The following is a 20789-nucleotide window of genomic DNA, read 5'->3' as shown; positions in this document are numbered from 1 at the left end:
AGATAATTCTATGAGAAGCTACTCCAGTTTTCTAACAATAATGGAAAAGTAACAGAAAACCTTGATTCTTCCAAACAAGCAATCCATAGAAAAACTGATACTAAAAGTTTTAGGACGATCTAGCGAAATTAAGGCTTGCGATTATTGATAATTCTATGAGAAGCCACTCCAGTTTTCTAACAATAGTGGAAAAGTAACAGAAAACCTTGATTCTTCCAAACAAGCAATCCATAGAAAAACTGCACTAAGGTTTTAGCAACATACTTCCAAAGCTCAATAAGATAGCAAAAAGACATCATATATACAAGATAATATTATAATTCGTCATGTACAACTGATTCAGTTTAAGAAGACCCAACCAGTGGGATTAACACTTGTAATTATTGTTGCTGTACTCAAGGTTTCAGCACATACTTCCAAAGCTCAATAAGACAGCAACAAAGCATCATATATGCAAGATAATACCATAATTCATCGCATGCAACTGATTCAGTATCGGAAATCACCAGATCCTCTTCTTCCAAATCATTAAATCCATTTCCTACGGTCAAAAATAAAAATGAATTTTAGGTAACATACCATAGGGTCATCCACTTCTTTCTTCTCACGTTGTTTGTAAAGCATTGGAGGGAGGGGCACTGATATACTTGAACCTTGAAGGTCATCTTCTTTTTGAGACAACCGTTTGATGACTGACAGGCCAAGGTCGCAGATCGCATGCGAGTTCTGCACACATTATTGTCCACATCAGAAGCTCCCTCTCTCTCTCTCTCTCTCACAAACACACAGTTTTATCCTTGCAATCACATTTTCTTCTTTTCTTTTTTTGTAGGTGGGGGTACTAATTATGATTGACAAAATTCAAAAATAGCTTGGGACAAAAAGAATAAACTTAGGAATTTCTGTCCCATACCTTGGATTTGTCTGGGTCAAAAGTATCCTCAGAACACTTAATACACTGGAAGATAGAAAGTATCACACATATGCTTTCTTTATCCTTATTAATGCAGACCTCTGACCTTCCATCTTCATCTCCATGCAAAAGCATGGAAAGAAATAAGTACAATTGCCTGAAAAGATTAAATGACTCAAATTAGAGCATGAATAAGGATTCCTAATTTCATCAATGTAATTAATGAACTCTATACAGAAGGAAGTATTACACCAAGCAATGATGTTCACTGCTCTACTACATAATGAGAGCTGCAAAACAGTTGTGATGGTCCAACATCTATGTTAATCAGAGAATTCTAGCTTTGATAAGTACATCATCCTACATCCCAAAGGGAAAGCCTCAAGCAAGTAAGCAGTAAATAAAAGTGATTCACTAATCATTTCTAATTTGAGTACAGAAAGTACATAAATTATCCCATTATTCTACCTTGAAGACAACACATTATACACAGACAGGTTATTAAAAGAAATAGCAATCTAATCAGTCTTATCCCAGGACCTAGTCAAATTACACATATTGGCGATCTAGAGGATACAAAGCTATATTTGGTCAAAGAGAAGAGCTGAACAATAGCTAAAGGTGTTAGTGCATGAGGCTCCATGCTTTGTGCAGGGTTGGGCAGGGTTGCTCTAATACGCAGTCTTACCCATGCTTTACAAAGAGATTGTTCTCCACAACTTGAATTTTGTGACCTCCCAATCACCAAGGGACAACCTTATTGTTGCTACAAAGCTCGCCCTCAAGATGAACAATAGCCTAAAGAAGAATACTATAATAATCCACAACTCAAAAATTTCTCAAATAATCTAACTGCATTCTTAATTGACAAAAACGGAGTTAAGAGTGGAAAAAATCAAAAGGTTTCTTCTTTTTTATTTTCACTTTTTCGCTTCTTATTGGATGAGATGAGATGAGCTTTCAAATTGATAACAAATTACTTAATAGAGAGAGAGAAAGGAAGGGAAAAAGGAAAAGAAAAGATAACCCTGCGAAAGCAGTCTAGAATTTGGAGAGAAACCATATTTGGCACCAAGTTCCTTTCACACAGCAACAATGATATCCATGACAAAAGTTCATTGAATTGAAGAGAACCATATTAGCCATGAATCGAACAGAATCTTTGCAAACGGTACCGATGACATGAAATAACATAAAGAATCACTATATCAAAGAAACCAAACAATCAACAATGATAAATGCCTCAAGCCTTCCACGTTAAGATGCTATTATTTTAAAACAAAAGAAAGAATAGCAACACCCCTGGTTATTCAGAATCTCAGATCCACATATATCATAGATTTTAGTACACAAGCACTCACAACTTCCAGTCAGTGGAACCATATATACCTGTATATTGGCTCAAATGCCTTGACATCTCTAGACTCATCGACATTTGGACATGATGAATGATGAGCAAGAGCATGGACCAAATATGGAAGTAAGTACTCTGGATAAACCACTGAAGAGTTTGCATCGGATTGCAGAGAAAGTTGTCTTGCCTTCCCCTGATTACATGTCTGAATAATGTCTAGTAAGTTATGTTTGGCCTGGAAAATAAATAGGACACAATAAAAATACAATATATGTTATGCTTTTACAACAAGTGGAGGCACCCAAAAAAATTATCAGATCGAGGAGATTAAAGATAGAAGACTCAATATGCCATTATATACCTCTTCAAAATCTGGTAGATGGGATCCATTAATGTTAAACAAGAAGGCACAAGCATATTTTGGATCCAAAAGACGTTCCTTTACATACTGGTGAACTTTGTCCAGAAATTCCCTCTTCGCTTCAGGAAAACTGATCTGTATGCCCCAAGTATTGAAGGATAAGAAACTATCTTTAGAAAACTACTTTTGGTGAAGAAATGTATCATAAAATAAAGAACAAAAACCTATAGAATCACAACAACATCAAGGTTTTTGTGAAATAAGCTTATTCAACAAAAAACTCCACCTCTGATGTTCTCAAGGTTAGGTAAAAGAGATCGACTGCTATTCTGTGATCCCAATGCTTTGATAGCCGAAGAACAGCCTTTGCTGCCACAAGCCTCAAATGAGCCTTATCAATAAAACTGCAACAAGGCAAAAGAAATCCAAACATCATATTGCAACTCTCTTATAAACAAGGGAGACTAAACTCGTTAAGAAAAATCCATTTAGGCATCAATTCTTGACCAGAAAAATCAATATTACCTAGACTGAATGTCCTTTGAGACCTCTCCAAACGAAAGAATGTTTTTAAGGATCTCTAATAGGCCATCAATTCCAAGACGAAGGTTAGCATCTTTAACAGGCAAGTAACTCTTGACCAATGTTTTAATCCCAAAGATCTGAAATGATTAAAATTCACTGTTAGTTGGTAAATAGACAAGCATGATAAATTAACAGCATCATCCCTCCCGGGATAAGAAGCTAGAAGAGTAGTGTTAAAAATCATAATGAAAATGAAGCATGTTGGATAAAAAACGTGTAAAATTGCCACAGGACCTTCAGTGAACAAAGTTCACTTCTGTCATCCCAACTTTCCTTTTCTTGATCTTCTGCTTTCTGAAGCAAAAAAAAAAAAAATGCTTTAGGTAACTAATTATCATAAATCATGAACAGATAACAGATTGTTGGAATCAAGCAACTAGAAGACATACATTACTGCACTCCAGAATATTTCTTTTTATAAATCCCTCAATCTCACTTTCTCTTGTTTCAAAAACTGACATTGCAGTCTGTGCTATACACCCCAGAGATTGTAGTACCGCAGGCAAATGTGTCTTTTCCTCCAACATATCCACAAGCCTCTAAAAATTGTGCAACAAATGTGATCAATTCATAATTATAAATGTGATTTTGAAAGTAGATCAAGCTATCAGAACATATATACAGTCAAAGAATGAAAGTTAAATCAATTTTTTAACCTTATACAGAACAGAGAGTGACATTAACCCATCATCCTTTGTTATTGCAGCTAAGGCATGTACGGCATACTTGGCCTGTCTTCGACTCCCTTCTAAGCATATTCTTTCCAGTATAAGGTCCAATGAACTGCAAGTAAAACATAATACAACTAAGAAGCATATAGTCAAAGTAATTGCATCATACAAATCAACAATTTCAATAGTTCCACCTTGATGAAACTCCAAGTTGTTCTCGAATGGTCCCCCCAGCCTTTGCTAAAACGTGCAGAACACCTTCTTTAATTATTTCGTTGTCATCTTTAAGAAGATGCAGCAAATCTTCTTCAATCCCACTAAGCAGCAAAGGGCTGAAACTTGCAAGAATCTGCAATTCATCACAAGCAAATATGCTCAACTCAACACAACTAAGCCTTTTTTTCCAACTACTTGGGGTTTGACTACATGGATCCTCTTTCTCCATTCTATTCCATGAGCTATAACTTTAGTAAAATCACATTGCGTCAATAGAAAATCCTAGAATCCTGCAATTGTGCTAAAAAATAGTTTTAACCTGACCTGAAAATCAATTCATGGATCCACAAAACAACAACAACAAAATTCATGCCTGCAGGCACAAGATCAGGTTTGTTGTTTAACAAAATCCCTGTATATCATGCGCGAGATAAATAAAGAGTAAAGCACATCAACCAATTTGTAAACATGCCCAGACTAATGAACTATCTTACCACAAGGATATTTGTGCAAGCTTGGGTAAATTGTGTATGCCCAGCAGATTTCTGTGAGTTGGTTTCCAGAAGGATTTCCTTGACATGCTCCTTGTTGAAAATTAAGTATGAGCATTTCAGAGAGAGAATGCTGAGAAATTCATAGAGCCGATGTTTCTCACCGAGGATCTTAAGCAAATCATCCTGCAAAAAGCAAACATCTCTGAAATCACGCCATGCAAGAGAGGAGAAAATTGCATACTTTATTTGCTTACCCGGCAATTACAAGCTTGAAGGGAGGTAGTGTTCGGATCAAGTAGAGTCATCAAGATTTTCCAGACATTAGAATCTTTTAACTGGTCAAGAATCTGAAAATTCTCCTCAGCTTTTGCAGGATCAGTAAAACAGCGAGACATAATCCGAAAGCAAAGAATTTTCTTTTTCTGGAACTCAGGAGCATCATTTTCCTGGATTGACAATAAGGGGTTTCCATTAGCAGTTCATTTTTCTTCCATGAAGGGATAAGCAATTCAATATATATAAATTGCAAACCTGATGCATCTGCCTAAGAGAAAGATACCTCTGCATCTCTTGTTGTAACCTGCAAGCCAGGATAATATCACCATAAATGAGCAGAAATAAATATCAAATACACAGAAACAAAATTGAGGATGTATGATAAAAACCATATTGAAAAGGCAGATATTGAAACCTAGCCTTCACAACAAACCTTTGCTTCTGCTCCAGTATCTTCTCAAGAGCCTTAATCTCAACCTTGTCAAGCCCTGAGAAGATTCGTATCCAATTTTGAACCCTTTCCTTGACGGAGAACTCTATTGGGAACAGGGACCCGCATAAGATGGGCTCAATTGTATCTGATCTGCAGCAAATCAAAGTGTCTCACCATATCATTTGAGAAGCCAATTCTAAAAGACAGCCAGTTTTCTTACTCAGTAGTCTGTTATGCTCATTTGCCCCCTTAACAGAAGTAGTACCTTAAGAAACCAGAACCCATCCCGTATAACCTCCCCCTCCCCCAAACCCATGAAAAACAGAGAGAGAGAGAGATCAGAGAGAATCTCCATTTGAGAAGCCAATTCTAAAAGACACCCAGTTTTCTTACTCAGTAGTCAGTTATGCTCATTTGCCCCCTTAACAGAAGTAGTACCTTAAGAAACCAGAACCCATCCCGTATAACCTCCCCCTCCCCCAAACCCATGAAAAACAGAGAGAGAGAGAATCAGAGAGAATCTCCATCTTTACTTAATGTAGCATCATGATGATTTTCATTATTGACTTTGTAATAAGAATGCATCAGATCCATCAAAGTTCCCCAATGTAAGTTAAAAAGAGAAGTTTTTCATCCCCAACCCAGGATAGCAAAATTATATACCTGAAATCTTTGTCATAAAAGCATCTCAATATCTTTCCTGGAATCCAATCAAAATAATCAGTTTTAGTTGAGCCACTGGAGTGGCTCAAGCAAAAAAGCCTGTATATCTCAGCCAGCCTGTCCATGGTATACTTTTTAACGAGTAACTGGAAATGTCAATAAATAGAATATTAAGTAAAACAACAAAAAGATCTAAAATGAACAGAAATAGAACAAAAAGAAGGGGGAGAAAAATTATGGTCTGAACATACAGATTTGTCCCGGAGGCGCTCCGCAACAAGCTTTACTGTTTCAACTGGAACTGAAGTCAGAGCATGACAAGCTACATCACATACAACAGCAACCACTTGCTTCCGGACATTTTCATCATAGTCCAACAGCCGGTCACAAAGGGAAGCTAGGAAATGTTTGTTTGTGTTAAAATAAAAAATCCAACATGCACGCAAATCATATGACAATGATCAAAAAACCTTACATATGACTTGAGGAGCTTCAGGTCTGGCAGGATTTGACAGAAGACACATCTTGGCACGTTCAAGGACAGACATACGGACCTCAACTACTCTATCAGTCAACCTCTTCAAAAACTCCAAAAAGATGGGCTGAAAGGCATCAGATATAGTAGATCCCGGCAGAGCAAAAAGATCACCAACCAATCTCACAGCTTTTAAACGGACATCTAGTTGATCTGTCTGTGAGAATTGAAACTTGAAAACTGAGAAGTTGTTTGCAAAAATTCAACAAGTTCAAAACAGGTGAGATTATAACCACAATAACTTAAACATAAATTTGTTGGGAGATGAATAAACTCAATTCAGCAATGATGTTAGCAAAGATGAATTTAAAAATTTTAAACGTTAAACATAGATTACAACAATGGTCAAAACATTTTGTCCTGCCCTAGAACAAAGTATAATAGAAATTGAAAATTATACTGTGTCTTTTTTTCAATTTACTTAGCGTTTGACTTTTTAACGAATTATGTCAGAACCTGACAATTGTATAGGAGGTCATATGATATAATCTGATCATTCACCAGTTAATTTCATATCATACCATATGATAATAACTTAACAGAAAATAATCAAAAGGACTAATGTACTACAGAAGAACCTAGGAAAGTAAGCAATTAATTGTGTGATTACCAGTAGCTCTCCTGTCAGGTATGGAACAACTCCTAGTAAAATCTGAGGAGCACAACAATAAAGATCATAGATTATTTCATGATAATCAATTTGACGAGGTAAAGAACCTCTATCTCCAGACATGGATGATATAAGGAACTGTTTTATGCCAGGCTCAAGTTTTCCAGCACAATGCTCTATAACATTCATGGCAAGTCGCCGGGCAGCCATTGTAAAATCCTAGCATGAAAAAACAAAACTCAGTTCTGCAATTTGTATTATATAAACTTGATATCATAAAAAGCAAAGTATATTGTAGCAGAAGTTTAAGGACAAACAATAATATGAAGGACAGGAATACACATGCAAAAGAAATGCTTACACTTTTGTTCCTGCCTAAAGCAGAAAGTAAAATAAGTAGAAGATCCTCCTGGATATCCTCACTCTCTTCTAAGAGAACAACCATGATTGTTTGCATTGATGTTAGAACACTTTCTGGATGATCATCACTGCATTAACAAGTTAGAAATTACAAGTCACTAAATTGGCATAAGAAAGCTAATTACCATAGAACAAACCCAGATGCAAAACGCCCTTGCCATGCTTGCTAGAAGAAGATGATATGAAGTCAAACCAAGGAACAACTTTTTGTTTTGTTTCCATTTGAAATGGAAAAAATGCTTTCATTTCTTAGAGAACAACATGAAAGTTTTTAAGTTCCAACTGCTCCAACAAAAATTTGGAACACACTAACACATTATGAAATATTCTGAAACAATGACTTGTTTCAACAATATGAGGAGAATAATTTTTATTTATCTTTTTCACGAATAGACAAAAAACAATTGTTCAGATGTATCATAAAGTTTAACAAAATGTAGAGCGAAGACATTGGCATTATTTATTCCCATTATTTGTTTACGAATAGGTACCTTTTCTACACAAATGTAATCACTATTTTCGTTTTTCTTTTTTCATCCTTGTACTTACGTTCTAGGTTTTTCTAACTCTATTGCACAATTAATCAAGTACAACTTTTGCCTCATTTTCAATATTCATTATCTTCCATCAGATTTAACCATGTTTCATCAAGTATCTCCCAAACATTAAAGTGTTGTACAATTTTTTTACAAACATTATCCTAAGTCTTTCTTTGCTTGGATGGCTTCTCATAGCTATACCCTCACCATTGACAAGTTGAGAAAGAGGACATGCTTAGATAACTGATCCTGCTGATCTAAAGTGGGCGGAAAGTCAATGGATGACCTCATTTCACAATGCCTAGTTTGCAAACAAATGTAAGATCTTACTCTAGCATTCTTTGACGTAAGTTAATGCCTAAGACAATCTTGGGCTTGTTTACAGTGTGGTAAATGAGTTACCTACAAGAAGAATCTGGATTCCTATAGAGCGTCACTCCTCGTGTAATGCAGTGTAAATGAAAGAGGAAATGAAAGAGACTTTAAAATATGAATTTATTGCATTTTTTAAGGAAACAATTCTCATTTTCCTTTTTGTGTGGTTGGAAGGGATTCACCTTTTTGTATGATCTCCTCTACTTCTTTTGGCAATGAGATTGTTTCATAGATAGATATGTTAACATGTTATGTAGGTAGATAGGATGACAACTTTTGTATCTTTGGACAGGGTTGGGTTCACCCCCTTTGACACTTCAATGATGGTTAGATCTTATTTATCAAAAAAAAAAAAAAAGCATGACAGGCTCGCTATATAATCCATAAAAAACTAATGTAGCAAGCTATTAAAATCCTTCCTTGTTTTCATTTTTTGGTCTATATAAAAAGAAATTAAGCTGATGTGATAATGCATGGAAGATGCCATATTAATTCAACATGCAGTGATGGTGTCACATTAGTTTTGCACAAAATTCATACAAATTTAGTGTAGCACTTCCTTTCACACAACTAATTACATCTTTTTGTGAAACAAATACAAACCTCACAACAGAAAGAAATGTGCTGAACATCTGGTCAATTAGATCATCGCATTCAAGATCCAACATCACAACACAAGACCTATATCTTGCAAGGGTCTCCAAAATGACGAGTCTCCTTCCAAAAGATGGACTATTGGTATCACTTAACCCACTAAAGGTGCTGACAATTAAATGAAAAATGTCCTGTATATCAAGCAGGAAACAAGGATCAAATGCAAAAAAATAAAAAGTTAGATTTCTGTATTGATTGCATCCACAAACTGCTTATGTCATTTTATTTTCAGAAATCAAAATATACCTTTAAAACATCATCACTGTAAGGAGCTTCAGGTGCAGTAATCCGAGTTATCTCACAAACACAGGTTGCAACAAGAAGCTTAACTTGCCTATCTTGATGCTTTAGCAGCTCCGGTTTGACAATTGCATTAAGAAAAGGCTTCATGGACTCCAATATTGATTTTGTTGGTGACTGATCCACCTCAGAAAGGCATGTTGCAGCTTGCTGCACGCCAAAAGCAGGCATTTTGAACATAATTCACCAACCAGTCAAGGACTCACATCACTTGACCATAATCATTAAATCAAAGAAATGTTAAACCTTTAAGGGTCCATAATTATAATGAAAGCGTGAGATTAGATAACGCATGTGCCCATCCCATTTGATAAAAGAATGTGTTATATATGTTTTCCATCTACAGGGAGCCCAACATTATCTTTTCACTCATCATTTGGGAACAAATACGAGACAAATATAAATGAAGAGAAGGGGCCATGAACCACTTTGATTGGAAAGAGTAATAAACAAGTTTGAATGGCCAAAGAAACATGAAAAGCATATTTGGGGGAAAAAAAAAGTTTAAAATATGCAATTAAGAGAATAGCCAAATGAATGTAGCAAGTGCAAGCTGCCAGATAATCTTTTCTTTAATGAGCAAATATATTAAGAGGAAAGTGCCTTGATGGGGCTAACCTATATAATAAAGAGAATGTAATGACCCTGAAAGCAAAAGAAGCCTATATATTTACAGCCGTGGACAAATCATAAACAAAAAGTATGTAAGAATCAAGGCATGGACTCCACTCCCTTGTCCAACAAAAAGGGGACTATACAGAAAGGGTCTCTCAACAAATCAATTTTCTTCTCTAACCCCTCAAAAGCCCACAGCCCTGTTATGCTCCCCCCACAAATCCACATAACACAACAGGGGACTACTCCAAAATCTACACATTCTATGATCAGGAGAAACTCTTGCCCAGGATTGTAAGAGCTCCTAACTAAAGCCTTGCAACACCTACTGAATCCCAAAACTGATGAAAGGACACATATTCATGGCAACTATGCAGCACAGAAGGATGTGGTTAGGAGACTCGCCACTCCTTTTACAGAAAAGCATCAATCCAACAAAAACGGTTTCCTCTTCAAGTTGTCTGTAATGAGAATACACCCACAGACGTGGTCTGCACAAAAAATGCCACCTGGGAGGAGCCTTTGGACTCCGTATGGGCACCAATCCTTGCTCCTTTATCTCTTGCTAAACAGGGAACAACTAGCAAAGCAGTCTTCCACCACAACAATTATCCTTCCAGAACCTAACTCTATTCCCAACATCCACTTTGAAAGGAACTAAGCTAAAACATTCATCTCAAACCTTCATAATGACATACAAAGCCTTAACCCCACCAGGTAGGTTGATTAAACAAAAACTCCTGTTAGTCGTTACAATCCATGTCATGCTTAAGAGTTCCCCACAAGTTTTTTTAGTCTTTCCTTCTTCTTTGTTACAAGCTTCTTCTATTTCATCCACTCTCTTTACAGGAACACCTATTGGCCTTCTTGTCAGATGACTAAATGGTCTAAATCATCTATATATCACATCTTGTGCATCTTATCTACAACAGGAGCCACTCCAATCTTACTATAAAAAACCTTATTTCTAATTCTGGTCATTTCTTAAATGTCCACACATTTGCCATAACATACTCTCCTCCATTACACTCATTAGCCAACATTTTCATATTATATAACAAAGATCGTCTCATAATCATCCAATAAACTTCCCTTTTACCTTTAAAAGAATTTACAATCACAGAAAATGCTAAAAACACTACTAAATTTTAATCACCCAGCTTTAATTCTGTGAATAACATCCTCAACAACCTTCTCTCCATCTCTTTAGGTAATTCGTCTAAACATATCTAAAATGATATTTTCTTGAATTGGGATGATCTTCAAGTCTCACTATAGCATTATCTACACTTCCTACTTTTTTTTTTTTTTTTAAATTTACATTCTATATATTCAATTTTTAACCTGTTCAAATTGAAGCCTGGGATTCTAATGTATCCCTCTCTATCTCAAGCTTAGTATCTGTTAGCTTTATAGTATTGTATTTGTACATGCTTAGAATTGTACATAGTGCTTCCTCACTTGTACCTAGTAGAGTGTATATATACTTAACACACATAAATAAAATGTTTTTACTTTTTTGTCTCTTTCTCAAAACACAGTATCAGAGCCAAGAAAGTTACAAAAAACCTAACCTCGCCTCCTATGCCACTGCCAACAGTGACCAAACCCTCAACTTGAGAAAATCCTTACATGGTCTAAAACAATCTCATCAGTGTTGGTTTGGTTGTTTTAGTTCTATCATCTAGTCATTCGGTATGACTAGAAATGAAGTTGATCATTCTATGTTTTATCACTATTCTACTAGTGGAGTAATTTTCTTGGTGAGGTGATGATGAGGTTGGTATTGGGCAATTGAAGACTCACTTGCACTCTCATTTCCAAACTAAGGATTTGGGCAAGTTAAAGTATTTCCTTGGCATTGAGGTTGCTCAATCTGTATATGGTGAGTGCATCCCTTAATGGAAATATGCCTTGGATATTTTGGAAGAGACTAGTATGCTTGATTCTTGATCCATAGATACTCCTATAGATTCTATACCAGGACAGTGGGAACCATTGGAGGATCCTTGGTAATATAGGAGATTGGTTGGGAAGCTTAATTACCTCACAATTACATGAGTTGACATCTCTTTTGTTGTTAGTGTGTGATTGGACACCCCTTGTGATAGCCACTGGCACACTTTAGTGCATATCTTGAGGTACATTAAGATTGCTCCTACTAAAGGCTCGTTGTTTGAGAACAAAGAACAAAAATAGATTGTTGGATATTCTGATGCAGATTGGGTTAATTGTCTTACAGATAGACGCTCTACCTCGAGCTATTATGTCTTGGTTGGAGGTAATTTAGTGTCTTGGAAGAGTAAGAAGCAAAATGTTGTGGATAGGTCTAGCGTAGAAGCAAAATATTGAGCCATGGCTTTAGCCACATGCGAGTTGGTATGGCTCAAGCAACTTCATAAGGAGTAAAATTTGGAGATTTAGGGCCTTCATATTGCCTCTAATCCAATCTTCCATGAGCGAACTCAACAGATAGAGATAGACTATCACTTCGTGAGACAAAAGTTGATTCTTGGAAAAGTTAGTACCTCATTTGTTGGCTCTAATGATCAGCTGGTTGATCTTCTTACAAAAAGCATTATAGGGCCCACAGCTTGATTATATTTGTACCAAGCTAGGCACATATAATGTGTATGCACCTGTTTGAGGGGAAGTGTTAGCTTTATAGTATTGTACATGCTTAGACTTGTACATAGTGCTTCCTAAGTTGTACCTAGTAGAGTGTATATATACCTAACACAGATGAATAAAACATTTTAACTTTTTTGTCTCTTTCTCAAAACAATATCCATGCCTTCTTTTGGCCATATGCAAATAACATATACCGAGGCACCTCTCCCTAGATGTCCTTAGTGAGTTCATCCATTATTAGGATGAAAAGACAAGGACTTAATGAAGATCATTGATTTATTTCAATTGCAATTAGAAAAGCTCTATTATCTCCTCCATAACTTCTAAAATATATTTCTACTCCACAATACATGCTTTCAATAATCTATATGTAAGCAACATAGACTATTCTTTTCATAAACCTAAGATTTCTCTAGACATTTACATAAGTTTTTTTTTTCAAGATTTATAAATACTATATGTAAATCTTTTTGTTTACCTCTAGAACTTTCAATCAAGCATCTCAACAAGTATCTAGCTTTCATTTTTGTCCTACTAAACATGAAATTAAACTAATTTTCAGACACCTTTGTCACGACCTAAGGGTCTAATTGTAATTTTTCCCAAAATTTTAAACTGTAGGGCAATAGCCCAACTGAATTTGTTAGTTGTAGTTTCCCCTTTCTACCCTCGGTATGGTTGTAACCATAAGGGATAGCCTATATAAGGCTCAAATGCTTAAGGGCAGGACTTCATGCATGAAAATAACATTGAATTCTCTCCCTCCAAAACTCTCTCTCTCAATTCTCCCTCCAAATTCTCTTTCTCTCTATTTCTCTTTCTCCCTCTTTTTATTCTCTTAATTGTTCTGAAAATTCAAGTCTCGATCGAGAGGCTTGACATTTGGCATCAAAGCCGGTCATCCTCGGCTATGATTCTGGCGCTAGGAGATAGTGAGGTCGATGGACTAGATCGGTGGAATTGAGGTTGACGGAATTGAGGTTGATCCGTCAGTGATTCAGAATGGCAGAGGGCACGAGATTGAGGCAACCAGAGAACCGGATGGAGGCAATGGAGTTTGGCCTAACTCAAACTCAGGAAGCAATGACTCAGATTAGGGAGGAAGTGCGATCAATTCGTGAGGAGCTGTGGGAGGATATGGCAGCTTCCCGAGATGGAGTTTTGAGGGAGTTAGCGAGGCAAATGGAGTCTATGAACCAACGGATCAGTAGCGTGATAAACATGTTGTCCACGCTCCTGCAATTCTGATTACCATCGGAATTTCCTCCCCGATCAATTCCAAAGACGGGGACATCCGGCTAAGGAATTCTCTCGAGGCCTTAGGGAGCCAGCGGAGGCTGGAAATTCACACTTTAAGGAGACTAATGACCAGGTAAGGGAGTTGAATTCCCCTAGATCTAGCCAAGGACCCATGCTGAGGGGCTAGAGATACCTCTGTTTGAAAGATCCAAACCACGATGGTGGATCTGTAGGTGCGAGAGGTATTTTCAATACTATAATATCCCTGAGAACTAGAGGATCACCTTGTCTACAGCATATCTAAACGATGTGGCTGATTGTTGGTACCAAGGATGGTCCAAATCGAGGGGCATGGGGGCGAGGTGGATTGATTTTGCAGGGGAATTGATTTGGGGAAAGGAAAATGGCCGACGTTATTGAAAAGTTTAACAAACTTAAACAAGAAAGGACAGTCACTGAGTACCAGGTGAAGTTTGAGGAGTTGGGGACAGTAATGTGGAGTACTCAGGCCACTCTTACAGATCAGTATTTCGTTTCAAGTTTCATCAGCAACCTTAAGAATGAATTAAGGTCCATGGTAAAGATGATGACGCTGGCCACGGTGAGGGAAGCAGCAAAGGACATTCCCTACGGGAAGCCCCTTGATTGGAGGAAATTCTAAGGCTCTAGCGTCGGTAATAGCTGCAGGCGGGTACAGGAGAGGAGGGGGGGATCTAATGCAATAGCCAACAAGAACACAACAATGGAGCAGAGGAGGAAGACAGGCTTATGTTTCAGGTGTGGTGAAAAATACAGCCAGGGGCATCAATACTGGAAGCACCTACTCAACATGATGAGGATGAGGAAGAAACGGAGGATAATGATGAGGAAGAAGAGGAGAAGAAGGGTGAGCAGTCAAGAGAAGCACTCGAAGAGGAGCAAGGTCAAGAAAGGGGAGAGATCCACTTTCACGCTCTATAGGGAGGCCCTACTGGGAAGATTATTAAAGTCAAAAGGACAAGTGGGAAAGAAGAGGCTTGTGTGCTTATTGACAATGGCAGCACCTATAGCTTCTTGAATGAATCTACGGCCACTGAGTTGAGGTGTAAGATGACTCACACCACTCCCCTATCAGTGATCGTGGCCAACAAACACAAGATGTACAGTCACTGTAAGTGTGGATTTCACATGGGTGATGCAGTGACATGGGTTCAGGGCTGATCTGAGAATTCTGGAGTTGAGGGGCTGCAATATTGCGCTAGGGGTGGATTGGATGAGGACGGTTAATCCACTAACTTTTGACTTTAACAAGCTAGAGGTGATGGTGGAAATGGAAGGCAAGAACCTAACATTAGTGGGTAGTTTGGAATAGGGAGAGTGCAAAATGATCAAGGGGAGTAAGTTGTAGAAGCTGTTGCAGAAAAAGGGGGGCAAATCTCACAGCTTTACTCAATCCATGCAGTAGAATGGGATGAATCAAAAAGGGTGGTGGGGGCTCAATTAGAGGAGAAGGAGGAATCCCACCGAGCCTATTCTTAGGTAACTACTTTAGATAGCTTGCACGTACTTTTGGAAGAATTGAAGGACTTATTCAATGAGCCCAATTCCCTACCTTCCCAAAGGCCATTGGATCATGCCATACCCCTTAAACCCCACACAACCCTAGTAAACATTCGAGCTTACCGCCGCTCACCCACACAAAAGGCAAAAATTGAAAAACAGATCTCTAACATGTGTCATGGCAATGCTGTGACACTCAGTAGCTTCCTTGGTTTAGTGTGAACCTAGGTAGCAAATTGAAACAGGGAGGAAGGGGGGAGAGGGAAATATAGAAGAGAAATGAAGGGAGAAAGAGAAATCAGAGAGAGGATAACAGAATCTTTGATTGAATTCTTGAATACCTTTTACAGAAGAGAGAATAAGCTTATATAGCTTGGTCGTGAGTGCTACCACAGAAGATCACTCCACTTCTAACAAATTATTTTGTCCTATTCTAGCATTTAGACGCCTGGCAGATTCTGCCATAACAATCTTCCTAGCTGGAAAGTAAACCATAACAAACTATCTAGCTGGAAAGTAAATGCATACAAGAAAATAAAATACTAAGGTAGTATATATAGGTAATATCTGATTCTTAGCTCAAAATTTAACAACAACAGCAGCCGTTTCCTGGTCTCGTGACAGTACCCCTCCCATCAACATTTCTTGTCCTCAAGAAATACTCAAAAGGCCGCCGTCCTTGGAAATTGTTGCATCAACGTAGGTAGGTACTCCTAGGTGTCCTCCTCAGCCGATTTTCCCTACCACCTGACCTTGACTTGAATGAGGGGGCCCCTTGGTGATAGATTACCCTCCTTTCTATTATGGCCTCAAGTTCCCTCGGGCCCTCTTTCTCCTTAGGTAGAGTTGGTAGCTCTTCGCTAATTCTCTCATTTCTAGTGGACATTTTAAGCAAGGAGACGTGAAAGACTGGATGGATCTTGGTCCCCTCTGGCAGCTGCAACCGGTAGGCTACCTTGCCTATTTGGGCTGTGATAGGGAATGGTCCAAAGTACTTAGGACTAAGTTTAGATACCTGCCCTTGAGTGATGGCCTTCAGATGTGGATATCTTAGTCTCAAGTATACTCTTTCCCCTACTTTAAATTCTCGGTCACTTCTTCGTTTATCCGCATTTTGCTTCATTCTATTTTGGGTTGCTGCCAGCTCTTGTTTCAATTGTTCCAGCACCTCTCTTCTCTGTTGTAGGTATTCTTCTACGGCGGTGGCAGTTGTTTACCCTCCTGTGGCTAGTAGGGGAGGGGGTTTATACCCATAGACAGCCTCAAACGGAGTCATTTTTGTAGAGGCATGGTGGCAGGAGTTGTACCACCACTATGCCATGGCGAGCCACCTATGCCAACTCTTGGGCTGTCTCATACACATGCATCTTAAATAGGTTTCTAAGCTTTGGTTAACCCTTTCAGTTTGGCCGTCAGTTTGTGGGTGGTATGCTGTTGATAGGCTGAGTTCGGTACCCACATTTTTCATCAATTCCCTCAAAAAATGGCTTGAAAACACCTTATCCCTATCTGAAATAATGATCTTGGGGATCCCGTCTAAAGCCACCACCCGATCCATAAACACCCTGGCCACCTCTTGGGCCGTGTAAGGATGGGATAACCTTGCAAAGTGTGCGAATTTAGTTAGCCGATCCACCACTACCAACACACAATCCTTCCCTTCTGATCTTGGTAGGCCCTCTATGAAATCCATGAACAAACTTAGCCTAGGTTGCTCTAGAATCTACAAAGGCTGCAATAACCCCGGGTAGGCTACATTTTCATGCTTGCACTTTTGACATATGTCACAACCAAACACATGTTCCTTCACAGTCCCCTTAAGTTGAGGCCAATAAAATAATTGCTTAACCCTCAAATCAGTATTTTGGATACCCGAATGCCCCCCCCCCCCATGGAAGATTTGTGCAACGATTGCAAGATGCTTCTCTTAAGCTTAGCTTTATTGCCCATGACTATCCAACCTTTATACCTCAACAAGCCATCTTTGAGAACATATCCTTCAACTTCACTACCCCCCCCCCCCCCCCCCCCCCCCCCGGCGCTACTTTCTCTAGAATTTCCTTGATGTGTTCATCCCCATCATAATTGTTCACCACTTCACTGCACCACTCGGGTATCACCATAGTGATGGCAGTTGCTTCCCCTTCTTCGTGACACCTTGCTAGTGCATCTGCAGCCTGATTTTCCTTGCCCTTCTTGTATTGTATAGAGTAGTCGAGTCCCATTAACTTGGCCATTCCTTTCTTTTGAAACTGAGTTTGCAGCTTTTGTTGCAACATAAATTTAAGAGATTCATAATCGGTCTTAATTACAAACCTTCTCATCTCCAAATAATGTCTCCACTTCTCCATTGCCATGACAACAGCCAAAAACTCCATCTTGCATAAGCACCGCCCCAATACCTATCCCGCTAGCATCCATTTCTAGCACAAACGGCTTGTTGAAGTCTGGCAATCCCAAGGTTGGGACTCTACTCATTGCGACCTTCAATTTATCAAAGGTTGCATCAGCCTCAAGTCCCCAGTGGAAATTTCCCTTCTTTAACAACTCGATAAGGGGCTTACTTATGACTCCATAACCCTTCACAAACCTACGATAATATCTTGTCAAGCCCAAGAATCCTCTGAGTGCTCTTAAGGTATTGGGTTTGGGCCAATTCAGCATGGCCTCCACTTTCCTTGGGTTGGTACTGACCCCTCTTCCCGAAATCAGGTGTCCCAAGTACACTTGAGGCTGGGCGAATGCACACTTAGACCTTTTGATGAATAACTGATGGCATCTCAGGACTTTGAAGGTGGCTTTCAGGTGGGCTATGTGTTGGTCTAAGGTAGGGCTATAAACTAAAATGTCATCGAAGAAGACAAGTATGAATTTTCTTAAGTAAGGCTCAAATATTTAGTTCATTAAGGATTGGAAAGTTGTCGAGGCATTGGTGAGCCCAAATGGCATCACCAAGAACTCGAAATGGCTATGATGGGTTCAGAAGGCAGTCTTATGTATATCTTCGGGCTTCATCCTGATTTGATGGTAGCCAAGCCCGACCTTAGATCCAACTTTGAAAAGAATTCATCTTGGTGTAATTCGTTCATTAGGTCTTCTACAAGGGGTATGGGGAATTTATCATTGATGGTCAGGGCGTTTAGTTGACGGTAGTCCACACAAAAACGCCAAGAACCATCTTTTTTCTTTACCAAGAGGACTGGTGAGGCAAATGGGCTCTGGCTGGGTCTGATGAAGGACTGGTTCAACATTTCCCTCACCATTTTTTCAATTTCAGTCTTTTGGGCAGGTGCATAATGGTAGGCTCTCATGTTGATTGGTTCAGCATTGGATTTGAGGTTAATTGCATGGTCTAAGGTGCGATTAGGAGGTAGGGTGTTTGGTTCTTCGAATAAGTCCCTAAATTCCATCAATAATTCATGAATAAGGGGCAGAGTACTTACCTGATCAGGATTACCTGATGGGTGACTAACCGAGAGTTGCAACTCTCCATAATCTCCCCCTCCTTGTCGCTCTTCCACTTCTATGATTGAGAACAGCTGCAAAAGCTGACCCCATTTGCTCTGCAGGACCCTCTTAAGTCTCTTTCCGGTGATCATTTTGCATGCAGTAGCCTCCTTCCCACTGGTGAGAGTCATCCTTCTGCCCTCCTTTTCAAATGACACTTCCATCCTGTTGAAATCAAAGCATATGGGGCTCACCCCTTTCATCCAATCCACCCCCAAGACTACATCACAACCTCCTAATTGTAGCAACCTGAGGTCTGCCTCGAATTTCTCTTCTTGCATTTCCCATATGAACCCCAAGCAGGTCGAGTTACTCACTACTCGATTCCCATTCACAATCATCACACTCAAAGGTAGTGTACCTGTGAGTTGACACTTGAGCTTTTTGGCAGTGTTATCATCGAGGAAGCTGTGTGTGCTTTCGCTGTCAATTAGGATGGACAAGCTACCTTCCTTCGCCCTCCCCTCAACCTTAATTATCTTGTTATTAGTGACTCCCTTGAGTGCATGGAGGGATATCTCTCCGTTGTCCTTTACTCCCTCTTCATCGATTTCGTCCACCTCCTCTCCTTCTTCATCTTCTGCTTCTTCTCCTCTGCCTTTTAATAACAGTAGCTGGCACTTGCATTGGTGTCCCGAAAAGTACCTATCTCCACATCTGTAACAGGCTCTTGGTTGCCTCTTAAGATCATTGGGTCTCCCACCAAAGTTGGAATTAACAAAATTCCTTCCCCCTACATTACCTCTCACCATTTCCTTGTTGACCCCCTTGTTGTTCCCTCCTTGTTGCCAATTTCCTGAGTGTACAGTCCTTTGTTGCTGCACCCTCTGCTTCTTTAACAAGGCCTCCACCACTATCTCTTGTAACTTGGCACTTTCAGCTGCCTGCTCCACCGTTATTGGCCTGATCATCTTCACCATAGGCCTCAAGTCTTCGCCCAAGCCACTGAGGAAGCTAGAGACAAAGTATACCTCTGTTAGGTGCGAATCATGGCTACTCATCAAGGATCTCAGCTCCTCAAACCTTCTTAAGTAGGTCCCCACATCACCCACCTCTTTCAGTTTATTAAACTCCTCAATGGTGTCCAACATGCTTCTTTCCACGAACCTCTCACACAACCTTTCAGAGAACTCCCTCTAGGTATAGTTCTCTCGCCCTCAAGTCCAACCTTGAAACCATGCGTCCACCCCATCATCAAAGTAGGTTGTCACTAGAGCAACCCTTCTTTCCATCGGTACATTGTACCATTTGAACAACCTCTCACACTTTCTAATCCACCGCCTAAGATTAATACCTTCAAACACGGGCATCTCCATCCGAGGCATGGGGAACGCTTGTGGTGGAGGAATAGTCTAGTCCTCTTGTCCCTCTCCTAACAAGGTCTCCGTGTCATCACCTTGCTCAACAACAATTTCATAGGCTACATTTTCTTGATTCGCCCTCTCATTCTGTAAAATGGGGTCATTCCTATCCCTATGAGGAAAATCGGGAAACAACCTTACCTGATTTTGACGGGTAAACATCAACATGAACTATTGAAGTTGATTACCCATTTCCTCCCTCATCTGGTTGATATCTTCTCTCATCCGGTTAAGTCCTCCTTCCATCTTACGATCAACTGTCATGATCGCATCATGGTTTTTTGGTTGCTAACTTCCAGTCGGTGCACCTGATCCTGAAATTCTCCCACTGTCAAACTGAGTTGCTGGAGCTGCGACTCCATGTTCTTCATGTGTGTTCCTTTGACCATCTCTCGCACTCGTTGTCTCTTTGCCGGAATCATGCTCTGATACCAAATGTCACGGCAATTGAAACAGGGAGGAAGGAGGGAGAAGGAAATATAAAAGAGAAATGAAGGG

The 20789-nt window shown here is 39.3% G+C and overlaps 1 protein-coding gene across 2 annotated transcripts in view; it reads right to left on the bottom strand.

Annotated features, from left to right (window-relative positions):
- LOC127808435 (sister chromatid cohesion protein PDS5 homolog A) overlaps positions 1-20789 on the bottom strand; it is a 36755-nt gene that overhangs the window by 10013 nt on the left and 5953 nt on the right. The window contains exons 2-22 of one of the 2 annotated variants that reach the window (XM_052346972.1): positions 9346-9549; positions 9049-9230; positions 7473-7599; positions 7112-7330; positions 6442-6658; positions 6218-6363; positions 5967-6112; positions 5304-5453; positions 5126-5174; positions 4849-5040; positions 4595-4777; positions 4079-4233; positions 3870-3996; positions 3603-3752; positions 3448-3507; positions 3154-3290; positions 2915-3032; positions 2629-2763; positions 2303-2472; positions 914-1070; positions 580-726 (exon numbers count right to left, since the gene is read on the bottom strand). In XM_052346972.1, coding sequence (XP_052202932.1) covers positions 580-726; positions 914-1070; positions 2303-2472; positions 2629-2763; positions 2915-3032; positions 3154-3290; positions 3448-3507; positions 3603-3752; positions 3870-3996; positions 4079-4233; positions 4595-4777; positions 4849-5040; positions 5126-5174; positions 5304-5453; positions 5967-6112; positions 6218-6363; positions 6442-6658; positions 7112-7330; positions 7473-7599; positions 9049-9230; positions 9346-9549 — 3171 coding nt within the window. Of the gene's footprint in view, positions 1-579; positions 727-913; positions 1071-2302; positions 2503-2628; positions 2764-2914; positions 3033-3153; positions 3291-3447; positions 3508-3602; positions 3753-3869; positions 3997-4078; positions 4234-4594; positions 4778-4848; positions 5041-5125; positions 5175-5303; positions 5454-5966; positions 6113-6217; positions 6364-6441; positions 6659-7111; positions 7331-7472; positions 7600-9048; positions 9231-9345; positions 9550-20789 lie in introns of both variants that reach the window. The other variant, XM_052346970.1, reaches the window with a different exon arrangement.

The sequence above is a fragment of the Diospyros lotus genome, chromosome 8 (assembly GCF_014633365.1).
Source record: "Diospyros lotus cultivar Yz01 chromosome 8, ASM1463336v1, whole genome shotgun sequence".
NCBI classification, from domain to species: Eukaryota; Viridiplantae; Streptophyta; class Magnoliopsida; order Ericales; family Ebenaceae; genus Diospyros; species Diospyros lotus.
This window is presented reverse-complemented; position numbering and strand designations above follow the sequence as displayed.